Source organism: Alnus glutinosa, chromosome 1 (genome assembly GCF_958979055.1).
Source record: "Alnus glutinosa chromosome 1, dhAlnGlut1.1, whole genome shotgun sequence".
Lineage (NCBI taxonomy): Eukaryota > Viridiplantae > Streptophyta > Magnoliopsida > Fagales > Betulaceae > Alnus > Alnus glutinosa.
The window spans coordinates 53,135,541-53,160,333 of NC_084886.1; the positions used below are offsets into that span (position 1 = coordinate 53,135,541).

The 24,793-nt window shown below is 40.1% G+C and overlaps 1 protein-coding gene across 2 annotated transcripts; it reads left to right on the plus strand.

Annotated features, from left to right (window-relative positions):
- The first annotated feature begins 828 nt into the window (after window positions 1-828).
- Window positions 829-17,323, plus strand: LOC133858320 (silicon efflux transporter LSI2-like). Of its 2 annotated transcripts, none has more exons than XM_062293781.1 (5): window positions 829-1,374; window positions 2,812-2,847; window positions 15,074-15,921; window positions 16,089-16,278; window positions 16,965-17,323. In XM_062293781.1, exons 2-5 carry the CDS (start codon window positions 2,829-2,831, stop codon window positions 17,225-17,227), a joined length of 1,320 nt encoding a protein of 439 aa, XP_062149765.1. In that variant the 5' UTR covers window positions 829-1,374; window positions 2,812-2,828; the 3' UTR covers window positions 17,228-17,323. The 2 variants fall into 2 exon arrangements, with proteins under 2 accessions (XP_062149765.1, XP_062149764.1); XM_062293780.1 differs by having other exon boundaries at window positions 831-1,374; window positions 14,875-15,921.
- The last annotated feature ends 7,470 nt before the right edge of the window (window positions 17,324-24,793 follow it).

The following is a 24,793-nucleotide window of genomic DNA, read 5'->3' on the forward strand; positions in this document are numbered from 1 at the left end:
GGAGGAGATGCAGAGAGAGAGAAAGATTTGGGAGGAAAATGATTTTGAGGAAGGAAATGGCTCGGTTATGGCCTCGTTTGAAAACCACTTTCCCCTCCCCTCCCATTCTTTTCACTTCTCTCAAAAAAACATCAACTTCAAAACATTTTTAATTTTTTTCACTTTTTATAACACATCAACACTTTTTTATTACTTTTTAGATAAAAAAAACTCACTACAATACAAATTTTTTTTCACTTTTCCATATAAATTATTTCAACTTCATATCACATCAATTTTATTTTTCAATCATTCTAAAAAAACCCCAAGGAGAAGGGAGGGTAAGGGGTTTTCAAACGGGGTCATATAGCTCCATTTCAACGCTAGTTTTTCAAACTCTTTTTTTTTTTTTTGAAAAAAAAAAAAAATCAACGAGTGCTGACATGGCGTAATGCCACATCACCATTGATGGACGAGTGATGGACTTTTAAGCGCCGTCTCACCAAACTTGCTGCTCAAGGGTGATTCTCTACCGGTGGATGAGATCAAAAGAAGCTGATCCCAGCCGCTCATTCATGTATAAAAGAAGGACCTTGCACCAGCGTTTTTGCACCCATCAAAGAAAATTGAAGCTCTCTCAAAACTCTACAGTTTTCTTCTCTCAATTCCTTAGTTTCTCTGTAATTCTCTCTTCCTCTCTTGGTGGGTCACGGTTTGAAGTTCTAGAAAACTAGAAGAGTTTACAAGAAAAGAAGAGCAATAGCTCCATTTCAACGCTGGATTTTCAAACTTTGTTTTGGAAAAAAATAATAATCAATGAGTGCTGACATGGCATGATGCCACGTCACCATTGATGGACGAGTGATGGACTTTTAAGCGCCGTGTAGAATTACACTTTATTTTTTGTGGTCCTCTTGTAGCTGAATTTTTTTTGTACAAATATCTCCCCCTCTTGAAGCCAAACGTGTTGCCCGTCTCACCAAACTTGCTGCTCAAGGTGATTCTCTACCGGTGGATGAGATCAAAAGAAGCTGATCCCAGCCGCTCATTCATGTATAAAAGAAGGACCTTGCACCAGCGTTTTTGCACCCATCAAAGAGAATTGAAGCTCTCTCAAAACTCTGCAGTTTTCTTCTCTCAATTCCTTAGTTTCTCTGTAATTCTCTCTTCCTCTCTTGGTGGGTCACGGTTTGAAGTTCTAGAAAACTAGAAGAGCTTACAAGAAAAGAAGAGCAATTCTCTCTCTTCTTTTCATAAAACCCACAGCAGCACCTCTTCTCCAAGCAAAGCAGAAGCAAAGTTTCTCTTAAACCTTCTCTGCATCTCTCTTGCTTCTGTGAACGAAAAACCCTTGAAACCCACTGTCGCCCTCTCTCAAGAACAACTGATCGCACGGTAAACTCTCTTCTTTGATTCTCTACCTCTCTTCGGTGTGTGTATTCGGTGGTGTTAAATAGAAAAGGAGAGGATGGATATAAAAGATAAAGAAGAGACAAAAAGGAAAAGAAACTAAAAGAACAAATAAGAGTTCTTTAAAAGCTTTTTGGAAGCGGGCCTCTCGGTGGGGAGAACTGATTTTCCCCCGCCCCCTTATTAAAAGAGAATTTTTATAATAAAAGTAACTTATGGTATCTCATCAGAAATTACTTTTGATTAAAAAAATTATTTTTTAATAAAAGGGTCGATTGGAGGACGGTAAAACGTTCCCCAACAATCATTCCCCCTCGGTGGGTATGGAGAAAGGAAAGAAGAAAAGACCAAAGAAAAGAAAAGAAAAGATAAGGGTATAAAGGGAAATAAAAAAAAATGTAAAGAGGAATAGAATAAAATGACCTTTAATATCTCAAAATATGATTTTGAGATATTTGATAAGTTTTTTAATTAATGCTTTAATTTATTTTATATAATTTCTAAATTATTAATTTTGTTTTAATATTATGTGATTTTACAGTTTTTATTATTTTAAGTATCTAATGTTTTCAAGTTGTGTTTTAACATTGTATTCCAAGTAGCATATTTAAGTAATAAATCACGCCGTTGTGATGCCTGAGTAAAAATAAATTTTTTTGAGTAAAAAGTCACTATTTTACAAAAGCGCTGTTACGCCACCCTAATTTTTTAAAGTATTTTAGGCGTTATTGATATTAATGCCGTTATTCTGCCCGGATTTTATAAGAATAAAATAAGGTTATTATTCTATTAACTTGTTTTGAAATATAAAGCTCATTATTTATATTTGGTAAGCTATTATGTTCATCTGATAAAAAAATAAATATATATGTTTTTTTATGTTAAAACTTTTTATAATGTCATTTTAACTAAAATTGATGTTTTAGTTATTATTTATAAATGCTATTATAATGTCCACATGAAATATGTGGCATTATAATTAATCTATTTTATATGCCGTTATAATAAAACTGAATGAGTTTCTTTGGTTTATGGGGTATTTTTGTGAAATACTTTTTGTTAATGACCAATTGGGTTAAGACCTTGTCTATGAGAAATTTTGCTATTGAATCCTATTATGATGCCATAAACTCGGCTTGATATTGGTTTGTTTGGGGTATGGAGTGTTGGACTAATGATTAGGTGATTCAAGGGAGTTACTATTTTTGGGGGGGATTTTATATGGTTTAGGCCGAATGAGTTCATATTGAAATTCCTAGAATGTTGACGATTTAATCTACTAAGTAGTAATGTTGATTTATAAATATAAATAGGTAGTATAATTTGGAGATCTATGGTTACATGTTATTGGATATCGTAGTTTAAGTTTTAGGCTTCAAATCTCATATTATTTCTCTAATCTTCTTCTTGCAATTTATTTAGGTAGAAGGTCGATCCTGATGCTAATGGCAAGTCCAGGTAAGAGAATATAACATCGAAAAACCCCCCAACAAGATTTTATTACAAATCTTTTGAGAAAATGTTGGGAAATTTTACGAAGTATTTACTTATGTAATTTTTATTTATTTCGATACCAAGCTTTTATTACCCATATGCTATTATTCGATAATTTTGTGCATAAATTACAGTTATGATTAAGAGTATTTTTAAAGTTATGATTATGAATAAAGCATTCTATAGTTTATGATTTATACATTGATACAATTTTGAATGAAAAGAGGATCTAGTGATTAAATTCTGCACATGATTATAGTTATTAAAACGGCTCATACAGATTAAAGTAAAGTGTACAGTTATTGCAGAGCCTACAGAATTGCAGAAAACATTTATGTGCAGTAATTGTTTAACCCTGAAGCACTATTACAATTATGATCGGTACCATATAGGGTAGCATGGCAAGCATACCAAAAGACGGTGTGCTACCGGCCGAGGTTGGCCTTCACCTAGGAAAGTTCTCCAACCCGACGACTCTCCCCTGTGACGACAGGCTGAGTCTATAGGTCCTTGGGACAAAAGCCAACGTGCTCCGCTCACGGGTAATAGCGGTGTAGAGTCTATAAAGGGGGAAACTACAGTTTTTAAGAGAAAAAAAATGAAAAAAAAAATTACTTGATCATTTATAAATTTCTTATGCCATTATTCATGTTCCTTGTTCATTTATTTTTACTTTCTGTTTTAATTTTTAATTATATTATAGCATGTTTTATTTTCCTGGTGTTGTGATTTCCTTTCTGAGTTGTCGAACTCACCCATTTTTTCTCAAATCTATTTAGATGACTCAGTAAGACGAAGTCATTTCTTTGTAATGGCATAGACCTCGTTAAGAACAATAGATCGTTGTGAACCGACCAAACCTTTATATTGTATAATATGTCTCTTTTTGGAATTCATTGCATTGTAAATAATTATTAATAGGCATGAATAATAAAATAGAAAGTTACAATCTATATGTTGTAAATATATGCTTTCGTTTAAAAGTTTTAGCACTCAAGTTCACGTTTCCCCTTATATTCCAAAATGGGGGCGTGACACACTAAGACATCTACAACTAAACCACTCCACTACACACATAGCTGACTTGCACCCTAGCTTCAGCCACGTTCACTTCTAGTTTCCCACTTCCACACACGTCTTCCGCACAATGCCCAGCTTCCCATGTCTTCTTTTGGTCGGCTCTCCTTGCTAGAGCCCACAACAATTAGGCTCATAACAAACTCCTCTGCTTCAGAAGACCTTGCCCACAAGGTCCAAAAATTAAAATTTGCAATTAAGCCCTCTAGCAATCCCAATCTGTCAAATATCAGCATGAACGGCTTGAAGACTGCCATCTCACCATTGACATCCTTGTTTTCTTCGGGATCTGTAATGTCCACATATTCTGCCGTAGTTGCATCTTTTGCATTGGTTGATGGTTCCTCTCCTTTTTCTTGTCTAGAAGCTTCCTTGGCAGCCCTTCTTGCATCAGCTTCTTGTCTTGCTTTAGCATAGGTTGGGCCTGCAAAAACAAAGGAATACAAAGAAAAACAGACTTCGAAGCTTCAAGCTGCTACATGTCTTCTATTTATACTGGTTTACATAATCTAATAAGAAAGGAAGGTTACAATGTGGTCGATTCTGTACAGCAAGTAAAGGAGATACATGGAAAGAGTATTGTATTTACAAAAGGAAAGGGAAGACTAATATTTAGACAATATATGACCGTTGGCCATGTAAGGGAATATATGGACGTTGAGGGGATGCTGTTGCTAATTGCGTGATTGTAGGTTCGTGATACACGGGACTGTGAGTGGACTGATTTGGTGTAATTGCATAATCACTGGATTGCTGGTTGCTAGCTACGCAAGGTAAGGAATTGCAAGTAGGATTTGTAGCGCCTTGGACAGCATGGCCATGATCTCGTGTATATTGGACAGCTGGAGTTCCATGACTTGCGACACCTTGGACAGCAAGGATAGTTGTCTTAACAGCCCCCCGCAAGCGAATAGGAGGGCCAACGACCACGAGCTTGTCATGTAGAAACAGAAACCGGGCAGAGGTAAGCCCTTTGGTGAAGATATCAGTGCGTTGGTCATGAGTGGAGATGTAGTTAATGGCAATGTCTTTGTGGAGTACCTTTTCACGGATAAAGTGGTAGTCGACTTTGACGTGCTTGGTTCGAGCATGATATATGGGGTTCGAGGCCAGGGCAATGGCGCCCATATTATCACACCAAATCTTGGGATGAGTAGGGAGTCGGACCTGAAGTTCTCTGAAAAGCATCCTTAGCCAATAAAGTTCAGCAGTGGTGACGGCTAAGGAGCGATATTCTGCTTCGGTGCTGGAGCAGGAGGCTACAGGCTGCTTCTTGGCATGCCAGGAAATCAAGCTAGAGCCAAGAAACACCCCATAGCCACCGGTGGACTTGCGATCCGAAGGGTCCCCTGCCCAGTCTGAGTCACAGTAGGCATGGAGATGCAGGGAGCCCTTGGTGAAGAGAAGACCAAAATCAATAGTCCCTTTCCAATAACGGAGCACACGCTTAGCGGCACTGAGATGAGCAGTTGTGGGACAATGAAGGAACTAACACAGCTGGTTGACTGTGAATGAGATGTTGGGCTTTGTAAGTGTGCAATATTGAAGGGCACCAATGATGTGGCGGTACAGGGAAGGCTCGGGGAGAGGATCACCATCGGATGCAAGAAGCCGCTTGCCAGAGGTACACAGGGCCGAGTAGGGCTTAGCACCATCCATGTTGACACGTCGCAGCAAGTCCACGATATACTTTGATTGACTGAGGTGTAGATGCTGAGTGTCACGGTGCACATGGATGCCAAGAAAGTAGGACAGATTGCCAAGGTCCTTAAGCTTGAATTCTGCTTGCAAACTTGAGATCAAGGTGTTAATAGCAGGCAAATGATTGCCTGTGACAATAATGTCATCAACATATACAAGTAGAAAAATATGAATAGTAGAACCATGAAATAAGAATAGGGAATTGTCTACCTTAGAACCAACAAAGCCCCTATCAAGAAGGGCCTCAGAAAGTCTATGAAACCAGGCTCTAGGGGCCTGCTTGAGGCCATAAAGTGACTTACCGAGTTTGTAGACATGACTAGGGAAGTCGGGATGGACAAAGCCTTGAGGTTGTTCCATGAACACCTCTTCGGTGAGCACTCCATGCAAGAAGGCATTGGAGACATCGAGTTGTTTGAGTGGCCAGTTGAAGTTGAGAGCAAGAGCCAAGATGAGCCGAATGGTGGCAGGTTTGATGACAAGACTAAAGGTCTCATTGTAGTCAATACCATCACACTGTTGAAAGCCTTTAGCAACAAGGCGGGCTTTGTACCAATCGATTGTCCCATCAGCGTTTTGTTTCAGTATGTACACCCACTTGTTCTTGATAATATTGCGGTGAAGGGACCTCGGGCAAAGGGTCCAAGTGTGGTTGTCTAGCAAAGCTTGAAATTCAGAATCCATAGCAGTACACCATTTGGGATCGGAGGAGGCCTGAAGGTAAGTGGTGGGCTCACAGGGTAAAGTGTGGGCCAAAAATGATCTTAGAGGGTGTTTGGTGGCAGTGTATAGTTTAAAGTCAGGGAAGGTTTTGGGTTTGAGGTTCCTAGTTTGGGAACGGGTGACACGATGAGTGATAGGTGCTGTGGTGGTGCTGCTCGGAGGAGGAGGGGCCTGGAAAGTGGTAGGGACCAAGGCCGTTGAGAGAGGATCCTGAAGGGAAGGAGGCGTTGGAGACTCTTGCAGAGGAAATGCAGGCTGGCCTACAGGGGAAAATCGATAGGCAAGGGAGGTGCAGAAGGTTCTGCGGCAGAACTGGTTGCTAAAGGAGAAGAGGCTAGCGCTGGTGATGGGAAGGGATAGTCTTCCAAGTTCTCGGATGAGGGTGTGGTAGGTTCAGTAGAATGTAGTGAGATTCCTGTAACATCAGTAGGAAAACAATAGTGTCTCGTGTGTGACTAGTGGGCAGTGAGTTAATAGAGAAAAAATGGGATGGTAGTAGCACAATACCTGGTGGAAGAGAGTGATCCTTTGCAGAGGGCAGTGCAACAGTGGCCTTTGTATGAGCAGGAAAAAATTTTCATCAAAAACGACATTTCGGGAGAGATAAATTCGAGAGGTATTCGGATCCATGCATCTATAGCTTTTATGGTTGGAGCTATAGCCAAGGAAAATACATTGTTTACTCCTGAATTCTAACTTGTGTTTATTGTAGGGACGAAGGAGTGGGTAGCATGCACACCCAAACACTCTCAATTCTGAGTATGAGGGTTCGGCCTTAAATAAATTGGTATAAGGGGTGAGATTCTGCAATGTGTGTGAGGGCATGCGATTTATGAGGTACACAACCGTGAGACAAGCTTCCACCCAAAATTTAGGTGGTAGATGGGATTGTGCAAGGAGAGCTAGGCCAGTCTCAATGACATGTCTATGCTTCCTTTCAGCAATCCCATTTTGCTGAGAGGTGTGTGGGCAAGTGATTCTGTGGTGTATGCCATGAGTAGCAAGGAATTGTTTAAAAGGATGAGAGGTGTATTCACCACCTCCATCGGTTTGAATTTGTTTGATTTTACAAGATAGAAGATTTTCCATTAAGCATTTAAATTTAATAAAACATGGAAGCACATCAGATTTTTGTTGGAGAGGAAACAACCAAGAATATCGAGAGAAGTCGTCAACAAAAATAACATAGTATTTGCATCCACTTATTGAAAAAATTAGAGATGTCCAAACATCACTGTGAACAAGCTCTAAGGGGAATTGACTAACAGTTTGTGACTTAGGGAAGGGGAGTTGTTGACTCTTAGCGAGTTGACAGTCAATACAAACTAAATTAGTCTTAGAGGTTGTTACAGGGAGTTGGTTTGAATTTATTATTTGCTGAAAGATCCGAAAATATGGATGGCCAAGTCTTCTATGCCAGGTAGAAGATGAGGTTTTTTGCTCCTAGAAAGGCAGTGAACTGATGGAGCTTATTCTTAGAAAATTGTTTCAGGTTCACTGGGTAAAGGCCTCCTTCACTGGGTAAAGGCCTCCTTCACTGGGCCCCTGCAGAAGGATCTCCCCGGTTAGATTGTCCTTCACAAGAAAATAGCAATCAGTTAGTTTAAAGAAACAATTATTATCCTTACAAAATTTTTGTATGGATAGTTGGTTTGCAGAAGCTTGAGGGCAGCAAAGAACATTTTTAAGGTGTAAAACAGTGTTTGGTGTTTTAAAAGAAGTGGAACCAATATGTGTAATTGAAAGACCACTACCATTACCAACGGTGACAGCTTCTATCCCATTGTAGGTTGGTTGATGGAGAGGTTTTCCAGGTTTGTGGTAATATGATTGTTGGCTCCACTATCTGCAAGCCAGTCATCTTCTTCAGAAACAACATTGGAGTGAGCGACCATAGCAGCTAACTCACTTGGGGGATGTCGACCTTGGAAGGCATAGTCCATTCGATGGAAGCAGTCTAGTGCCTGGTGGTTATTCTTTCCACATATTTGACAAGGAGGTCAGTTAGACTCTTGAGAATTGAAGTGACCAGAATTGGACTTACCTTGGGGTGAGGAAGTTCCTGGAAAAAATTTCTTCTGAGGAGTGTGCTGCTGAGGCAAAAATTGGGGTGAGAACCGGGTCTGAATCTGTTTTGAATTGGGGAACCGAGACTGGTTCTGCCTATGAGCATTGTTAAACTTCGATTTGCGTGGGTTGTGATTTGATTTCTGTGCATGTAATGCAAAGGAGGAGGAGACTTCAGCTTCAGCATTCTGATTATTGAGGAGTTGTTCATGACTGAGAAGCAGGGTATGGAAGTCTTCTAAAGGTATGGATTCATCCTTTGTCATCAGAGCAAAGGATGTGATGAAAGCATTGTATCGAGGTGTCAGTCCACCAATGATATAAGATATGAGATCGGTCACTGGCTTTCCAACCATAGCCAGGTGATCTGCCAAGCTTTTTGCAGTATGAATGTAATCAGAACAGGTTTAATTACCTTGGCGTAATCCTTGCAGTTGGCGTCTTAGCTCCTGGATCCGAGTCTTGGATGGAGCAGCATAGCGATTTGTTAGAGCACACCAAACTTGTCGTGAGGTCTCCAAACCATAGACGGTGGAGAGCACCTTTTCTGAGAGAGTGGTAATAAACCAACTGAGAAGGTATTGATCCTTCTTTTCCCACACAGTGAATGCAGGATTCAGTTGTGCAGGAGAGTCCACTGTCGAACCAGGAATGAACTTAGGTGGGCATGGCTTTGAGCCATCAACAATACCCATTAAGTCATTTGTGCGGAGTATGGGTCGAAATTGAAAGACCCAGGTCATATAATTCTGTTCATCCAATTGCACTTTGGGTGCAATGTGGGAATGAATGTTGGGCATAGTAAGAGATGCAGTGGTGTTTTCTGTCATAAGAGGGGCAGTATGTGGTTGAACTGGTGTTGGTGAGGGGATGGGTATATTTGTGGAAACGTGAGAGTCGGAAGAGTCGGCCATTGGATCGAGAATGGTGTGAACCAAATGGGCTCTGATACCATGCAAAAACAGAGGAATACAAATAAAAACAAACTTCGAAGCTTCAAGCTTCAAGCTGCTACATGTCTTCTATTTATACTGGTTTACATAATCTGATAAGAAAGGAAGGTTACAATGTGGTCGATTCTGTATAGCAAGTAAAGGAGATACATGGAAAGAGTATTGTATTTACAAAAGGAAAGGGAAGACTAATATTTAGACAATATATGACCGTTGGCCATGTAAGGGAATATATGGACGTTGAGGGGATGCTGTTGCTAATTGCGTGATTGTAGGTTCGTGATACACGGGACTGTGAGTGGACTGATTTGGTGTAATTGCATAATCACTGGATTGCTGGTTGCTGGCTACGCAAGGTAAGGAAGGATTTGCGGTGCCTTGGACAGCATGGCCATGATCTGGTGTATATTGGACAGCTGGAGTTCCATGACCTACGACACCTTGGACAGCAAGGACAGCTGTCTTAACAGGGCCTTGTTTCTTTCTTGAACTTTTTCCAACACCAACTCCTGTCAGAACACTCAATTGCAAAAGATCGAGCATTGGTGTAAAGAATGCAATCCACACAAAAGGAAGAAGTCCCAGATTTTTCCAATAATTATTCTCAAAAATAGAAAAAGTTGGTTTGATATTCTTTTGAATGCCATTTTGTGACCCTTCTTGAAGAGGCTTGGCAGACCCCTTTGACTTTAGTAGCATAAGAGAGTCCATTTTTTCCAGTACTCGATGACCCACTACTGCAAGAAGCACTTCGCGTGCATCCTTACTTTTTCTTCTCAAACCCAACGCGTGTACAACAGCTCCAAGGAAGGGTACCTCAACAACTGACTATCCATAACAATGTTCAAACCATTTGAAACATGGGCCCTCCATCCCACCAATGCAAATTAGAACCACCAGAAACTCAATAAACCATGTCGACATAAGTTTGGAAAGCATAACCAGGGAACATGAAGCATTCACAACAAAGATAACTGCTGCTGTTATATTGACATCGACAAAACCACTAGAACCAATACCTTCCAAACTTAGGATTTCATCTGAACCATCCTTTAATAGCTTGTCCTGCTCCTGCTCAATAGCCCTTTCCCTAGCCCAAAGTTGTGGTCGCAGCCAGGCCGCTGAGGAGTGTTCTTGTTGTGGTGAACTATGTCTCCTGTTGATCCCAGAGACGCACTCAACAACAATACAACACATATAACACTCTAAAAATCCATTCTCGATTTTCTCTTCCACAGTCTTGAAGAAGAAAGTTCGGGTTTCAAAATAAAGATAGAGAGAGAAGATGAGGAAGAAGAGGAAATGTGAAGGATGAGAAATATCACCCAGAGTGAAAGCTTACCTTATTTGCTTCTTCAAACACCATTCTGTAATTTGTTTAAGAAATTTTGGTCCCTCAACCTGTTGGAGCATAGCAACCTTTTGATTCGTGGCAGTCATAACCACAGCATAGAAAGGAAACCTCGAGGTCTTCAAGCTGTTGCTCAAGACCCATGAGACAGAATTCTCGTTCACGAATTCCGCTATAGCCTCTGAGCACAGAGTCCTCTCGCATACAGTGACCGTGTTCAAATGGTTCGGTGAGTGCTGGTACACGAACTTGAGCTTGAACGTGCTCCTCGACCTCTGTAGCGCATCCATGAACCCCTTCCGCACGAATCTCGGCCCTGTCGCCCCGTACTCCCTCTCGAACACCTCCACAAACTCCATCGCCTCCGCCGCCGCTGCCGACACTCTAGTAACCAACGACGTGGTGCATCGGACGCAGGTGCTGCTGTCGTTCCAGGGACCCATCGACGCGGTGACAACTGGCTAGAGTGCAGGGTTCTGGGTTGTTTCCTGAGGCCAAAGAGCAGGCTTAGGCTTCTCTTTGTCATGGAATTTGGGTTGAATCCGGTGAAGCTCAACATGATAGTCTAAGATTCTCTTAGATGTGTCCCAACGAGCTTCAACTATAATAGCGGAATTAATCCCTCCTCCAGGATCTAGTTTGTCTTTCATTTTTTTTTTCCTGCTTCTTGGTCCATTTATTCCCCCCTTTCTCTGTCGTCTCTGCTTCTTGATATATTTTTTGCTCCTCCACAACAGGGTTTTGCTTGTACCCATCTCTGAATTCCTCTTTCTGCCTTGTAATTGCATTTTCTTCACTTGCCTTAACAATTTGGAACTCTCCAATCTATGGGATTTCTTCTCTGTACTCTTCAACAAGTTCTTCGCTTTGGACCACTGGATGCTCCTCGATTGCAAAAACTGGCTCTAGCTCTTGAGCTGTTTCCTTTTGAGGTTGGACCTGTTCTTTTCGTTCTTCAAGTACTTCTACAGTTTCTTGAATCTTATCACACTTTTTTGGGTTTTGCTTTCTGCGAAGCGCCTCTTCTTCGTGCAATAGTGTAAAACCAAATGCCGTTTGCAGTGAGGTTAGCTTCAACGTAGTAAGCAATAATTTGATCTCCACATTGAGTCCACTGATGAACGTATTAACCCAAAATTCATTAGTAGAATATTTAAGGATACCAATAGATAGTACCTCAAATTGTGATCGATACTTCTCGACTGTTGATGTTTGTTTAAGATTAATGAGAGCACTAACAAGATTATCAAAGGCATTGTCTTCTCTAAGCATAACCATTGCTTCTACTAACTCAAAAATTCATGTACCTTTCGCCATTGTCCCAGGAACGCGGCTCTGATACCACTTATTATGAGTCTGGATATTTGGTGGTGGGATTTGTAATGAAATAATAATAAAAGACAATAAAAATAATAGTTTTGGCACTTCGAGGGGCCAATCCACCTTTTCACTCTAACACGTGGTTAAAATATGAACATTTGGATAATTTTCTAATTACCTCTCATTGATAACAAATCTGAATTTAAATTCAAGAGACAAGTTAGATGAAACAACTACCCACTAAACCCACTACATAACCCATTACATAATAACTACCCATTATAGATCATAGGATGCATAACTACTAAACTAACTACCCATTAAGACATCTACCACTAAACCACTCCACTACACACACAGCTGACTTGCACCCCTAACTTCAGTCACATTCACTTCTAGTTTCCCACTTCCACACGCGTCTTCTGCACAAAGCCCAGCTTCCGAAGTCTTCTTTTGGTCGGCTCTCCTTGCTAGAGCCCACAACAATTAGGCTCATAACAAGATACCTGGATTACTTAGTTGACCAAGAGGCCCTGACGTGTCATGAAAAGTTTTTTACTTTTTCCTTCCGTTAGATGTGGGAGAAAAAAGAAACTCCATTCATGTCGGTCTGTTTGATCTACTTTCTGCCAATTATAATGAACATGATAATTGAAATTTGACTTCAAATATAAAGTGTGTGTGCACAAGTGTCAACAAAAATTAAAGCACAGCGGAAAATAAATGACACACAGTTTTTGTTGACGAAGTGGAAACTCAATTAAGAGAAAAACCACTCCGGGGCAGCCAAACCCAGGAATTCCACTATTCAGAAGACAAAGCTAGATACAAGACAGTAGCACTCACATAAACCCGATGCAGTGGTCGTATCTTGATCTCTGACGTGTAACCCAACACGAACGCTTCCCAACCAGGTTCACCTACCTGAAGGGGTCTTCAATGGAACTCCTTTATCTTAGAGCCGACCTCTAAGATAGACTTCGGTTGTAGCACGGTAACAGCACACTTGAAGAGGGCTTTAGAGGAAATATCACGTCTCTGAGCAGTTGTGGAATTCAATACCGAATTCTTATAGCTCTAAGTGCCTAGGGACCCCTATTTATAGGCTGGGGGTCAGAATGAGCGTCAGGTAAAATATGCCTGGGAGCAGTCTGGACGGTGAACCATGGCCGTCCGGACGAACAACTGTGCGACAGGATTTTTCTGAAATTTCCGCCGAGAAATCTTTCTTGTATAAGAACCTCGTCCGGACGGGATGGCTCGATCGTCTGGACGGACGCACGTCCGCTGCAAGTAATTTCCATAACAGGCTTCGTGCGTCCGGACCATGGGGGAGGAGCGTCCGGACGGCTGAACTTCAACACGCAATTTCCATATCAGATGTGCGTGCGTCCGGACCATGAGGGGCAGACGTCCGGACGGTTGAAGTCGAATCGTCAGTTACCATATACGATGCACCAGCGTCCGAACCGCAGCTGTCAGACGTCCGAACGGTCAATTTTGAACTGCGATTCTTGCCTTACGGAGACACGCGTCCGAACGGTTGATTGATCTTCCCTTTCTTGGAACTTGGAAAGAATCAGTGAACCGTTCGAGAACTGATAGGCGTTCGGGCGTGCTGCTGAAACGTCCAGACGGATACAAGCTGGAACAGAAGCTTCTAGATACAGTGTAGGGGTCCGGACGGAAGGAGCACATCGTCCGGACGGATGATACTGGACTGTTTGGCGTCTGGACGGGATGACACGTCGTCCGGACGGATGGAGCAGTAGACAGATTGGCGTCCGGACGGGATAACACATCCTCCGGACGGCTGACAAAGAACTTGAATTTCTTGACATCACTCTGAAAGTGGAATCCCTGTTTACAGCATCTTTACACATAAGTGATTTTGTCCAAATACAGAATAAGGTCAAAATACTAACAGAACAAAAGTCAGTCAATCTAACTTATCCAATCCAAAACGAAGAATTAACTAATATTCAAAAAAGATTTTAGCTTTTAAATGCAAATCCGACCAATCTAATTTTGATACTTGCTCATCATCATACATACTTTCGCTTCAGAGGTTGGGCATGACGTCTTAGTACCCCCTTTTCAAGTTATAAATTGTTTGTTTTGATAATTTTCTTTGGTTTTGCAAATAATTTTTTTCAGTGGTTGAAAAAATTACAAAAAAAAAAATCTCTTGTAGTTTATACACGTGGCATAATATTCAGTTCTTATGTATGTTTTCACATGTGTTGTATATACGCAGTATTTATGAATCTGGGTTTTCGTTTTTTTAAGATTTAGTTTGGAATACTGAGATTGTTGTGGAAGTGACATTTCTTGAAAAATAGTTGGATAATTCATTCTGTTAACATCAAGATTCATGGGTATTGCAAAAATAAAAACAACAAATTCATATATTCGTCTGGATTTTGCTTTTAATGTCAATTTGACAATTTGGGTTCTTCTCTTAAGGAGTTCTAGATAAGAGAGAGAAAGGAAAGAAAAACTAGATTGTTGGTGTTAGTAGAACTCACCAATCCCTATATATGTATATATTACTCGATTTTGATTATGTACTTGTGTTCCCATTAGTTTATTATGCCTTGTCATATTTCCAAAGCTGCAACAACTCTGCATGGTATCTTCCTAGCACTTGTTATATACTTACTATTTGCCTTCCATCTGTTTGGATACTGTGCTTCAATTAATTTTTTTATCATTCATAATATTGCATCGAATCTATGATAGATTCAGAAGATTGGATTTCCACACAATTATAATGTTTAATTGGTTTTTCCTGACCAGGTTACTTTTTTGGGAAGTAGATTTATGATAATATGGCATTAGCTATGGAATTTCATTAATATTTTTAACCCCAAGGACTGTATAACAATAAGACTTACGCTTACTAATTAAGCTGAAAAAATGGTCTTGGCTTTTTCTCTAAAAGTGGTTCTAGGCTCACTCGCTTTCGCAATCTTCTGGGTATTGGCGGTCTTCCCAGCCGTTCCTTTTCTACCGATTGGGAGGACTGCTGGGTCCCTCTTGGGGGCTATGCTAATGGTTGTATTCCAAGTCCTAACTCCAGAACAAGCATATGATGCAATTGATCTACCAATCCTTGGTCTTCTCTTTGGGACAATGGTTGTCAGTGTCTATCTAGAAAAGGCAGATATGTTAAAGTACTTGGGAAATCTTCTCTCGTGGAAGAGTAAAGGAGCAAAGGACTTACTTTGTCGAATCTGCCTAATTTCCGCCCTTTCAAGTGCTCTTTTTACTAATGATACCGCTTGTGTAGTATTAACTGAATTTGTCTTAAAAGTTGCAAGGCAACATAACCTCCAGCCTCAACCTTTCCTTCTTGCCCTGGCCACTAGTGCAAATATTGGGTCTTCAGCAACTCCAATTGGCAACCCCCAAAATTTGATTATAGCTTTTCAGAGTAAGATATCTTTTGGGAGTTTTCTCAGTGGAATTATCCTTGCAATGCTAATAGGAGTGGTTGTCAATGCTCTAATTCTTCTGTGCATGTATTGGAGGTTGTTATCAATTCAAAAGGATGAGACAGATGCAGCTGTAGATGTTGTTGCAGAGGAGGATGAGATGATTCCTTTAAAGACTGTTTGGTCAAGGGATAGACTAAGAGACGCACTTTCTATAGAGTCTTCAGAACACAAGGAAGATTTGACCATTAGATGGAAAGTGATGTTGTGGAAGTCGTGTGTTTACCTTATTACTATAGGAATGCTGATTGCTTTGCTTATGGGGCTGAATATGTCATGGACTACAATTACTGCTGCACTTGCTCTTGTGGTTCTTGATTTCAAGGATGCTAGGCCTTGCCTTGAAAAGGTATTATTTGCAAACATGAGACTCTTCTTTCTCCTTTTTCAATTAATTTTCCCCTTGGCTATCAATGGGACGTGAAAACCATCAAGCATACCTTGTAGGAGATTATGAACGTGGATAGCTTGTTGGAGAGTTTATAATATCTTAAGTTTATTTATCTTCTTTGCCAGGTCTCTTATTCACTTTTGATTTTATTTTGCGGAATGTTTATCACTGTCGATGGCTTTAACAAAACTGGAATCCCAAGTACTCTATGGGACTTCGTGGCGCCTTATGCACAGATTGATCATGCTAGCGGGATAGCAGTTCTTGCCATTGTCATTCTTGTCTTGTCAAATTTGGCTTCAAACGTACCAACTGGTATGTTGGTGTATTTCTTCCATGTCTTTTTGTATTATTTCTCATCGTTCTATTTCTTTTTTTGGATCTATCATATGAAATTAGCTTCATAGAGTAACACCTGCTTGTAAAGTCTGTTTATGTAACTTTATGTTAGCAATTGCAAGAAATTGCTAGCAGTGTAGGACCTAGTTCAAATTTAGAGTGCATATGATCTGAAAAAAGTTTTGGGCATGGTTTGGACTTTGAATACAGAACATCTCTTAGTTATGTCAAAGTATTACCAGTTTAATTAAACATTCTGGATTTTTTCCCGTTGGCAATAAAAAAAATAAAGTTCATTTCCATCTACATTTCTGATAAGTTTTGTTTTTGTTTTTTCCTTTTCTTTTTCTTTCTTTCTTTCATATAAAAATATCTAGGCTGCATTTAAATGTGAGGATTTAAAACCAATGGATTTTAAGGATTATTGGTGGTTTAGATTGCTTGATATGAATGGATTTGAGCTTTGACGACTTTGCTCCACCAAAAACACTTGTGTAAGGGGTTTTAAATAACATCTTACACCTTATCATTTGACATACACATATTAGTAACTAGTAAGGCTTAAATTCATCCATGAATTTGATTAATGGAATAAACTTTTACTTATCATACTTTATTCAACCCATTCGAACTAAAATTGAAATTAAAATTCATCCATGTAGTTCTGTTGCTGGGAGGACAAGTGTCAACATTGGCAGCCGCAAATTCTGGAGCTGATAAGAAGAAGGCATGGCTCATCTTAGCTTGGGTCAGCACGGTAGCTGGAAATCTCTCATTGTTGGGATCAGCTGCCAACTTAATAGTGTGTGAGCAGGCTCGCAAAAATCCACATCTTGGGTATACCTTATCTTTTTGGAGCCATCTCAAATTTGGAGTCCCCTCGACTCTTATAGTCACTGCTATTGGTTTGGTACTCATAAGATGATATGAGTTCATTTGACAAAACCTTTTAAAGAGTTTATTTTGCTTTTTAGTTGTAATGTGACATAAAAATAAAAATAATTTTGAATATTTTGGGTTATTTGTTAATGCTATTGTTTTTTTTGTTATAAAAACAAAAAGTAACCTTAAAAAGCATTGTCAAACAAACCCATTGATGTTCTTACAATAGAAGAATGATGTTTGATCAAGAAAAAAGTGTATAAAAGATGATTATTTTAACATATGAGTGAGTAGTTGAATGAAAACGATTGTATGTAGTTCATTTTTTTCATATCTATTTAACTATAATGTTTTCTAATAGCTGTCGGGGGATGATTTCAGATAGATTTCTACAGCACAGACTATAAGGTGAATTGTGTATCACTTGGCATGTTTAGTACATAGTCTAAATACATATGGCACGGCTATCATGAAATTAAGTGTCATATAAGACGTCAATCCAATGCATTTTATACTTGTAACCATTCTTCACCCCTGCCAAAAGAGTGAGGTAGCTGCACAGCTACTTCCTGCCAGATTTGTGGGGTGGTCACAACTCACGACTCACGCATGACAGGTTAACAGGATTAAAGTGCTTCGATGGTATGAAAAATTAAAGGATTATTTATTATTGTGTGAAATCCTAACATAGTGTTTGTATTGGAGGATATAAACTAGATGATGCGTTATTCCAATGTGGGACAGGCAAACTTGCAGAGGTTTGGAGACCATTCTCATCATATTGTGGGGATGTGAGTCGTGACAATTGAGCCTGTTCCAATGTGCTACGGTCGAAAGGATAGAGCTGTGCTATCTTTAGCGGACCCTTCATAGGTCCGGCCATGCTGTATGGCAACTACCCAGGTTTATTGTTTTCCGGCATTCAATGCTGGTAGGGAGAGAAGGGCTGGTCTGGCAGAGATATTATGGGAGTTGTCTTAAATTTGCAGGGCATCGAGCTGATTAGGGCAATATGTAGGGTAACATATTATAATATTCGCCATTCATAGTTGATGCCCGAACTTGGTATATACGACCGATTCTAAATGTTATAGACATGTTTATTTGGTGTTTCTCTAAAACTGATGTGATTTTACAATTATCATTTGACCATAATTTAATAGTGATTTATCATAAATCAAATGATAATTTTAAAATTTACATCAATTTTAGAATAACACAAGGAGAACATAGGTATGACGTCCAGAATTATTCGGTATATGTGGATGAGCAAATATAATGTTTGTAGGGTATATGTCCTTGTCATAGTTACCTAATTGCCCATAAATAAATTAGGAAAAATTACAAAATCAGTCCTTGTGATTTATCTAATTTACAAATCGCTCACTGTCGTATTAAAGTGGACTCAGAAGTTCATAGGGTATGACAAAAAAATAATTTAGTCCCTAGAGTCAAATTTCGTTAAAACATTTGGCAGATTCCATTATGTGATACGTTAGCACCAATAAAAAGATGACACGTATCACTTTTATGACCAACAAAAATGGAAGAAAAGCCTCTTGTTCGAAAAAGAGAAGATCAAAACAAAGGAAAAAAGAAGAAGAACCTTCTCAAAACTCCCTTGAACTTCCACTAGATTTGAAACTATCTCCTCAAAGTTAAAAAACTCTAAATTTCACCTCTAAAACTTTTAATTTGATGCAATGTCCCCCATTTATTAGGGTTTAACGTTAAATCATACGTCAAAATTGATGAAATGATCTTTATGCCATGAAACTTTTATAAAATTTCATATTTACCCAAAACCCTTCAAATTAAAATAATAATAATAATTTTTTAGAAAAGAAAAAAAGGTTGACCCACGGCTAGGGTCACCACCAGACCCCACCGTGATTCTAGTGACCCACGGTAGTGGGTCACAAGCTGGGTCTCGCTGCAACCCAATGCGAGTCATTGTGTGACCCATGCTAGATCACCATACCCACGGGTTAGCCCATTTTTATTATTATTAAATGAAAAAAAAAAAAAAAAACAAAGTGAGGGTATTTTAATAATTTTTTAGGCATTCATTAAGATTTAACAAAAAAAAAAAAAAAATCTTAAAAGATGGGTAACATCATTGACGGATGTTACCCTTTTATTTTTCTTTTTTTTATAAATAAAAATAAAAAATCAACCTGTTACTTTGAATTCGGCGAAAGCAAGAAAGAGAAAGCGGTGAGATCATTTGGCTCCTAAAATTGATAGGCTGTGCATATGACATTTATATATATATACTAACCGATCAATGATCCAATTAATGGCTTGTCAGTAGGTAAGGTCATTTTCTCACTTATTTTGCCCTAATATACTTTATATACATATATATCCATGACCGACTGGGTTGGGTCTTACTTATTTTGCCCTAATATTCAATATATACTAAATTACTAATCCTGCCGCCCATCAAGTTTTGACTTTATGTACCCACTACGGATATATGTGGGAGGCTTATCTTGTTTCAAAAAATTAAACTAAAATCAAGCATATGCAAAAAGAAGAAAATAAAAGATAATTTTATTATTATGAATTTTGATATAATCTACTGATGTGCAATCTTTATTTTATTTTTTTATTTTTTGTTATTGAAGTTTAAAATATACTCACATGCAATCTTGCTTGCAATTAGTATATTTTCATTTGAAATAATATTATTTAGTATACTGTTATATGATTGTTATACAATTGATTAGTGAAAATCAATCATTAATTATTTATTTATTTTTTTACTAGTTTTGATTAAATAGTTGATTTTTACTGCCACATCGTCAAGTAGTATGACAATCGTATAAAAGTCTACTAGATAGCATTACTCTTTCAATTTTTATGCCATATTTGTAAGAGTAAATGCTTCTCCTGTCACTAGATTTTCACATCAGCATCATACCGGTTGATATGACGTATTTTAAGTGACTTTTCATCTCAGTCACTTAAAAAAATATATATTAATAACTTAAAAGACGTCACAATAGTTAGTATGAAGCTGGTGTGAAAGTATTGTTAACCAATCTCCTCCAGACGAGAAGGTTGCAGCTCATCATGCTGCAACCTTCCTTTCATGCCAACCAACAGATCACTTACTTCCATATAGAGGTGCCGAGAATCAAGCAAGCATTCAGACCATCGCAGATCAAGGAAATCATCACATGACAGACGTGATACCAAGCCATATTAAGAAAGAATCCATTGCTGGCAAATGATCACATAAGGCAAATATATATGTAGCAATCAATCAAGCATAAATTAGTCGATTATCTGTATTAGGAAATATTTATTCATTATCATTTCCATGTAAAATCATTCTGTATATAAAGGCATGTACACTGCAGAGGAATGCATTGAGAATTTCACTCATCCTGTCTTTTATTTTTTCATGGTATTAAAGCACTAAATCAAGCTCACACTTGTCCCGATCCTCTAGCTTCCTGTTGCTCTTCCATATTTTTTTTTCTACACTCACCATGGCCTCCTCCACCAACACCGATTCAAACACTCCTCCCTCATCAACCCCTGACTCACCATCAAACCCTGCACCACCAACCTTCAATTTTCCAAATGTCACTACCTTTGTCTATGTCAAACTTGAAGAGCCTAATTAGCATTTATGGCTTAGCCAGTTTCTCCCGATTCTACGACTCCATGATCTCATGGGCATTGTCGACGGCTCCGAGCCTTGTCCTCCCAAATTCCTTGTTGATGCTCAAGGGAATTCGACACTTACTGTCAATCCTGATTTCTCCATTTGGACAAAGAAGGATCAAAGTATTTTGAGTTGGATCAATGCAACTCTTACCGAGAAGGTTCTTTCAATGGTCTATGGCCTCAATACCTCTCGCCAGGCATGGGACTATCTTGCCACAAAATTTGACTTGCAATCTCGATCTCGGATTGCTCATCTGAAACGTCAACTCCAGCACCTTCATCAAGGCTCCAAGTCATGTCCTGACTACCTTCAATCCACAAAGCTCCTGGCTGATCAACTTGCCATTGTAGGCAAGCCAGTTGATGACAACGATCTGATCTCTTATGTGATTAGTGGCCTTAATGCGTCCTATGGACCATTCATTACCTCTATTTCAGTTGCTACACGCAACCACTCCATGTCCTTTGAAGATTTTCAGGCTGAACTCCTTTCCCACGAGCTCTTCTTGGAGAATCATAACAACTCCATTCCTTCGGGTAATACATCATTTGCTATGTTTTCAAACAAACAACTTTCATCTCCTGCCTTCAACAGGAAATCACGTGGGTCCTTCCCCGACCCACAAAGGCGCCATACTTGTCCCTTTCAGACCCGTCAGTCTGCTCCTCCTAGAGCACCTACTACTGCATTCTCCAAATCCGGCACCCTTGCTCCACGGGCTCCTTGCCAAATTTGAGGCAAATCAAGCCACCATGCCCTGGACTATTACCACCGCATGGACTACGCATATCAGGGACGCCACCCACCTCCCCAGCTTGTTGCAATGATCGCTCAGAATAACACCATTGTGGAGGATGAATGGTATGCTGACAATGGGGCTAATGCCCACATTACTGCAGACCTGGACAAACTCTCCATCCAGCAGCCCTTCCGTGGTCAAGATATGGTTGCAGTAGGTAACTGGTCTGGTCTCCAGATTCAGAACACAGGTTCCACCTTTCTTCGCACTCCTCACTCAAAATTTCTTCTTACTCGTGTTCTTCATTGTCCTAATATGGCTGCAAATTTGCTATCCATTAACCATTTTTGTATTGACAACAATTGCTTCTTTATTCTAACTGGTACTCACTTTCTTATCAAGGCCAATCTGACGGGCAAAACAAACATTGAAGGTCCTAGCATCATGGCCTCTATCCAACAAATCTTCGAAGCTGTTCTCTCAATTAAGCCAGTTCCTGCGTTGCCTTGCTTGGTGTGTCCACTTCATTTGATACCTGGCATGCTCTGTTGGGCTATGCAGCACCTGCTGTTGTCTCTCGTGTCTTGCATACCACCCATCTTCCAGTTTCCTCCCATCACAATAAACAATCAGTTTGTGAATTCTGCCAGCATGGGAAATTCAAGCAGCTGCCGTTTACTCCCTCCTCTCAGGTTACCACATCCCCTTTGGAAATCGTTCACTCCAATGTTTGGACATCTCCTACCGTGTCTCTTGGCAGTTGTCGTTACTATGTAGTGTTTATTGATGACTTTAGTCGTTTTTGTTAGGTTTATCCCCTTGTCCAAAAGTCTGATGTTTTTCTTTCCTTTGTTAAGTTTAAAGCTTTAGTTGAGAATCAACTTTGTGCTCAAATAAAACAGTTTCAATCTAATAATGGAGGTGAATTTGTTTCAAAAGCTTTCTCTGATTTCTTTGACATGCATGGTATCTTACATCGCCGTTCTTGCCCTCATACTACCAAACAAAACGGCTTGGCTGAACGGAAACACCGTCACTTACTAGAAATGGGATTATTACTCCTTGCCCAATCTCACCTTCTTGATGTTTTTTGGGTTGATGCTGTCCTCCACTCTGCATATATTATCAACCGACTGCCCACTCCCTTACTATCCAATGATTCCCCATTCTTTAAACTATTCCAACACTCACCAGATTACTCTCTATTTCGGGTTTTTGGATGTGCTGCCTATCCTCTCCTCCGTCCATATCTTCCCCACAAACTTGCCTTTAAAAGCAAGCAATGTGTATTCCTTGGCTTCAGCTCTCAACATAAGGGCTATCACTGTCTTGATCCGGTTACCCATCGTGTCTATCTCTCTTGCAGTGTGGTCTTTGATGAACCATTGTTCCCTGCCCAGCATTGGTCACTCCTTCCTCCTTCTCCCCAACTTCCATTACCTGTGGCACCTTCTGTCGTCATTCAAATGCCTGACAATCTCCCACTCATTCCTGCCCCTCCAACCCCCAGACCCTCCCCCTCACGTCCACCTGCTCCGAGTCCTTCACCTCCTCATACTTCCTTCCTTAAACCTGATTGCTCTGAATTTGGCTTTCCTATTCCTAACACTTTACCTACTACTTCAGTTTCTGATTTGCAGGTAGCTCCAACATCTTCCTCCTCTATGGCATACACATCAGTACCTGCCCCTCATCAAATGGTGACTCGCTCCAAGACTGGCTCCCTCAGGCCCAAGCAGTATGCTGACTTTCAGCTCTTTTACTCAACAAGACACCCTCTTCAGGCCAAGCACATCACCCTTATCTTTGAAGCCTCAAAGTCTCCTACATGGCGTGTTGCCATGAACCAAGAGTTTGATGCTCTCCTAGCTCAAAACACCTGGTCTCTATGTCCCCTACCTGCTGGTCGTCATGCTGTTCGCAACAAGTGGGTCTATAAACTCAAACAAAAGCCGGATGGGTCCATTGACCGCTACAAAGCACGGCTGGTCGCGAAAGGCTTTGATCAGCGTTGTGGCCTCGACTACATAGAGATGTTCAGCCCAGTTATCAAGCCATCCACAGTCCGGGTTGTCCTTGCCATTGCTGTCCATTTCAACTGGCCAGTTCGTCAACTGGATATTTCCAATGCCTTCCTTCACGGGAACTTGCAGGAAGACGTCTATACGACCCAACCTCAAGGCTTTGTGCATCCTGATTTCCCCCAGCATGTGTGCAAGCTCAACAAAGCTCTTTACGGCTTAAAGCAAGCATCCCGTGCTTGGTTCAACCGTCTTTCAGACTCCCTTTTAGAATTTGGTTTCACTCAATCACTGGTTGACACATCTTTGTTTCTGTTTAAACAGGGGACTGCTCGCTTTGAAAAATCGAAATTTGACTTCTAAGCAAATAACAAGTGTGTGCACAAAGTCTCAACAAAAATAACTATGCAGAAAATAAATGACACAAGGATTTTTGTTAATGAAGTAGAAACTCAATTAAGAGAAAAACCACTCTGGGGCAGCCAAACCCAGGATATCCACTATTCAGAAGACAAAGCTAGATACAAGATAGTAACACTCACATATACCTGATGCAGTGGTCTTACCTTACTCTATAACGTGTAACCCAACATGAACGCTTCCCAACCAGGTCTTCTACCTGAAGGGGTCTTCAGTGGAATCATTTACCTTAAGGCCAACCCCTAAGATAGACTTCAGTTGTAGCGCAGCAACATCACACTTGCAATGGCTTTAGAGAGGGCGGTTTAGCACCAATAATCTTCACAAAATACTTTCTGAGCTTTAGAGGAATTTAATACCAAATTCTTGCAGTTCTCAATGCCCAGGGGCCTCTACTTATAGGCTGAGGGTTCAAATGGGCGACTGTAGTGATATATGCGGGCGCCGTCCGAACGGTGAACATGGGTCGTCCGGACGGACAACTGTACGACAGATTTTTTCAAAAATTTCACTGAGAAATCTTTCATGTTTAAGAGCCGTGTCCGGACGATAAGGCACAATCGTCCAGACGGTCGCACGTCCACTACAAGTAATTTCCTTATAAGGCTTCGCCCGTCCGGACCATGGGGGATGAGCGTCCGGATGGCTAATCTTCAACACGCAATTTCCATATCTGCTATGCGCGCGTCCGGACCATGATAGGCAATCGTCCGGACGGTTGAAGTCGAATCCGCAATTTCCTTAATT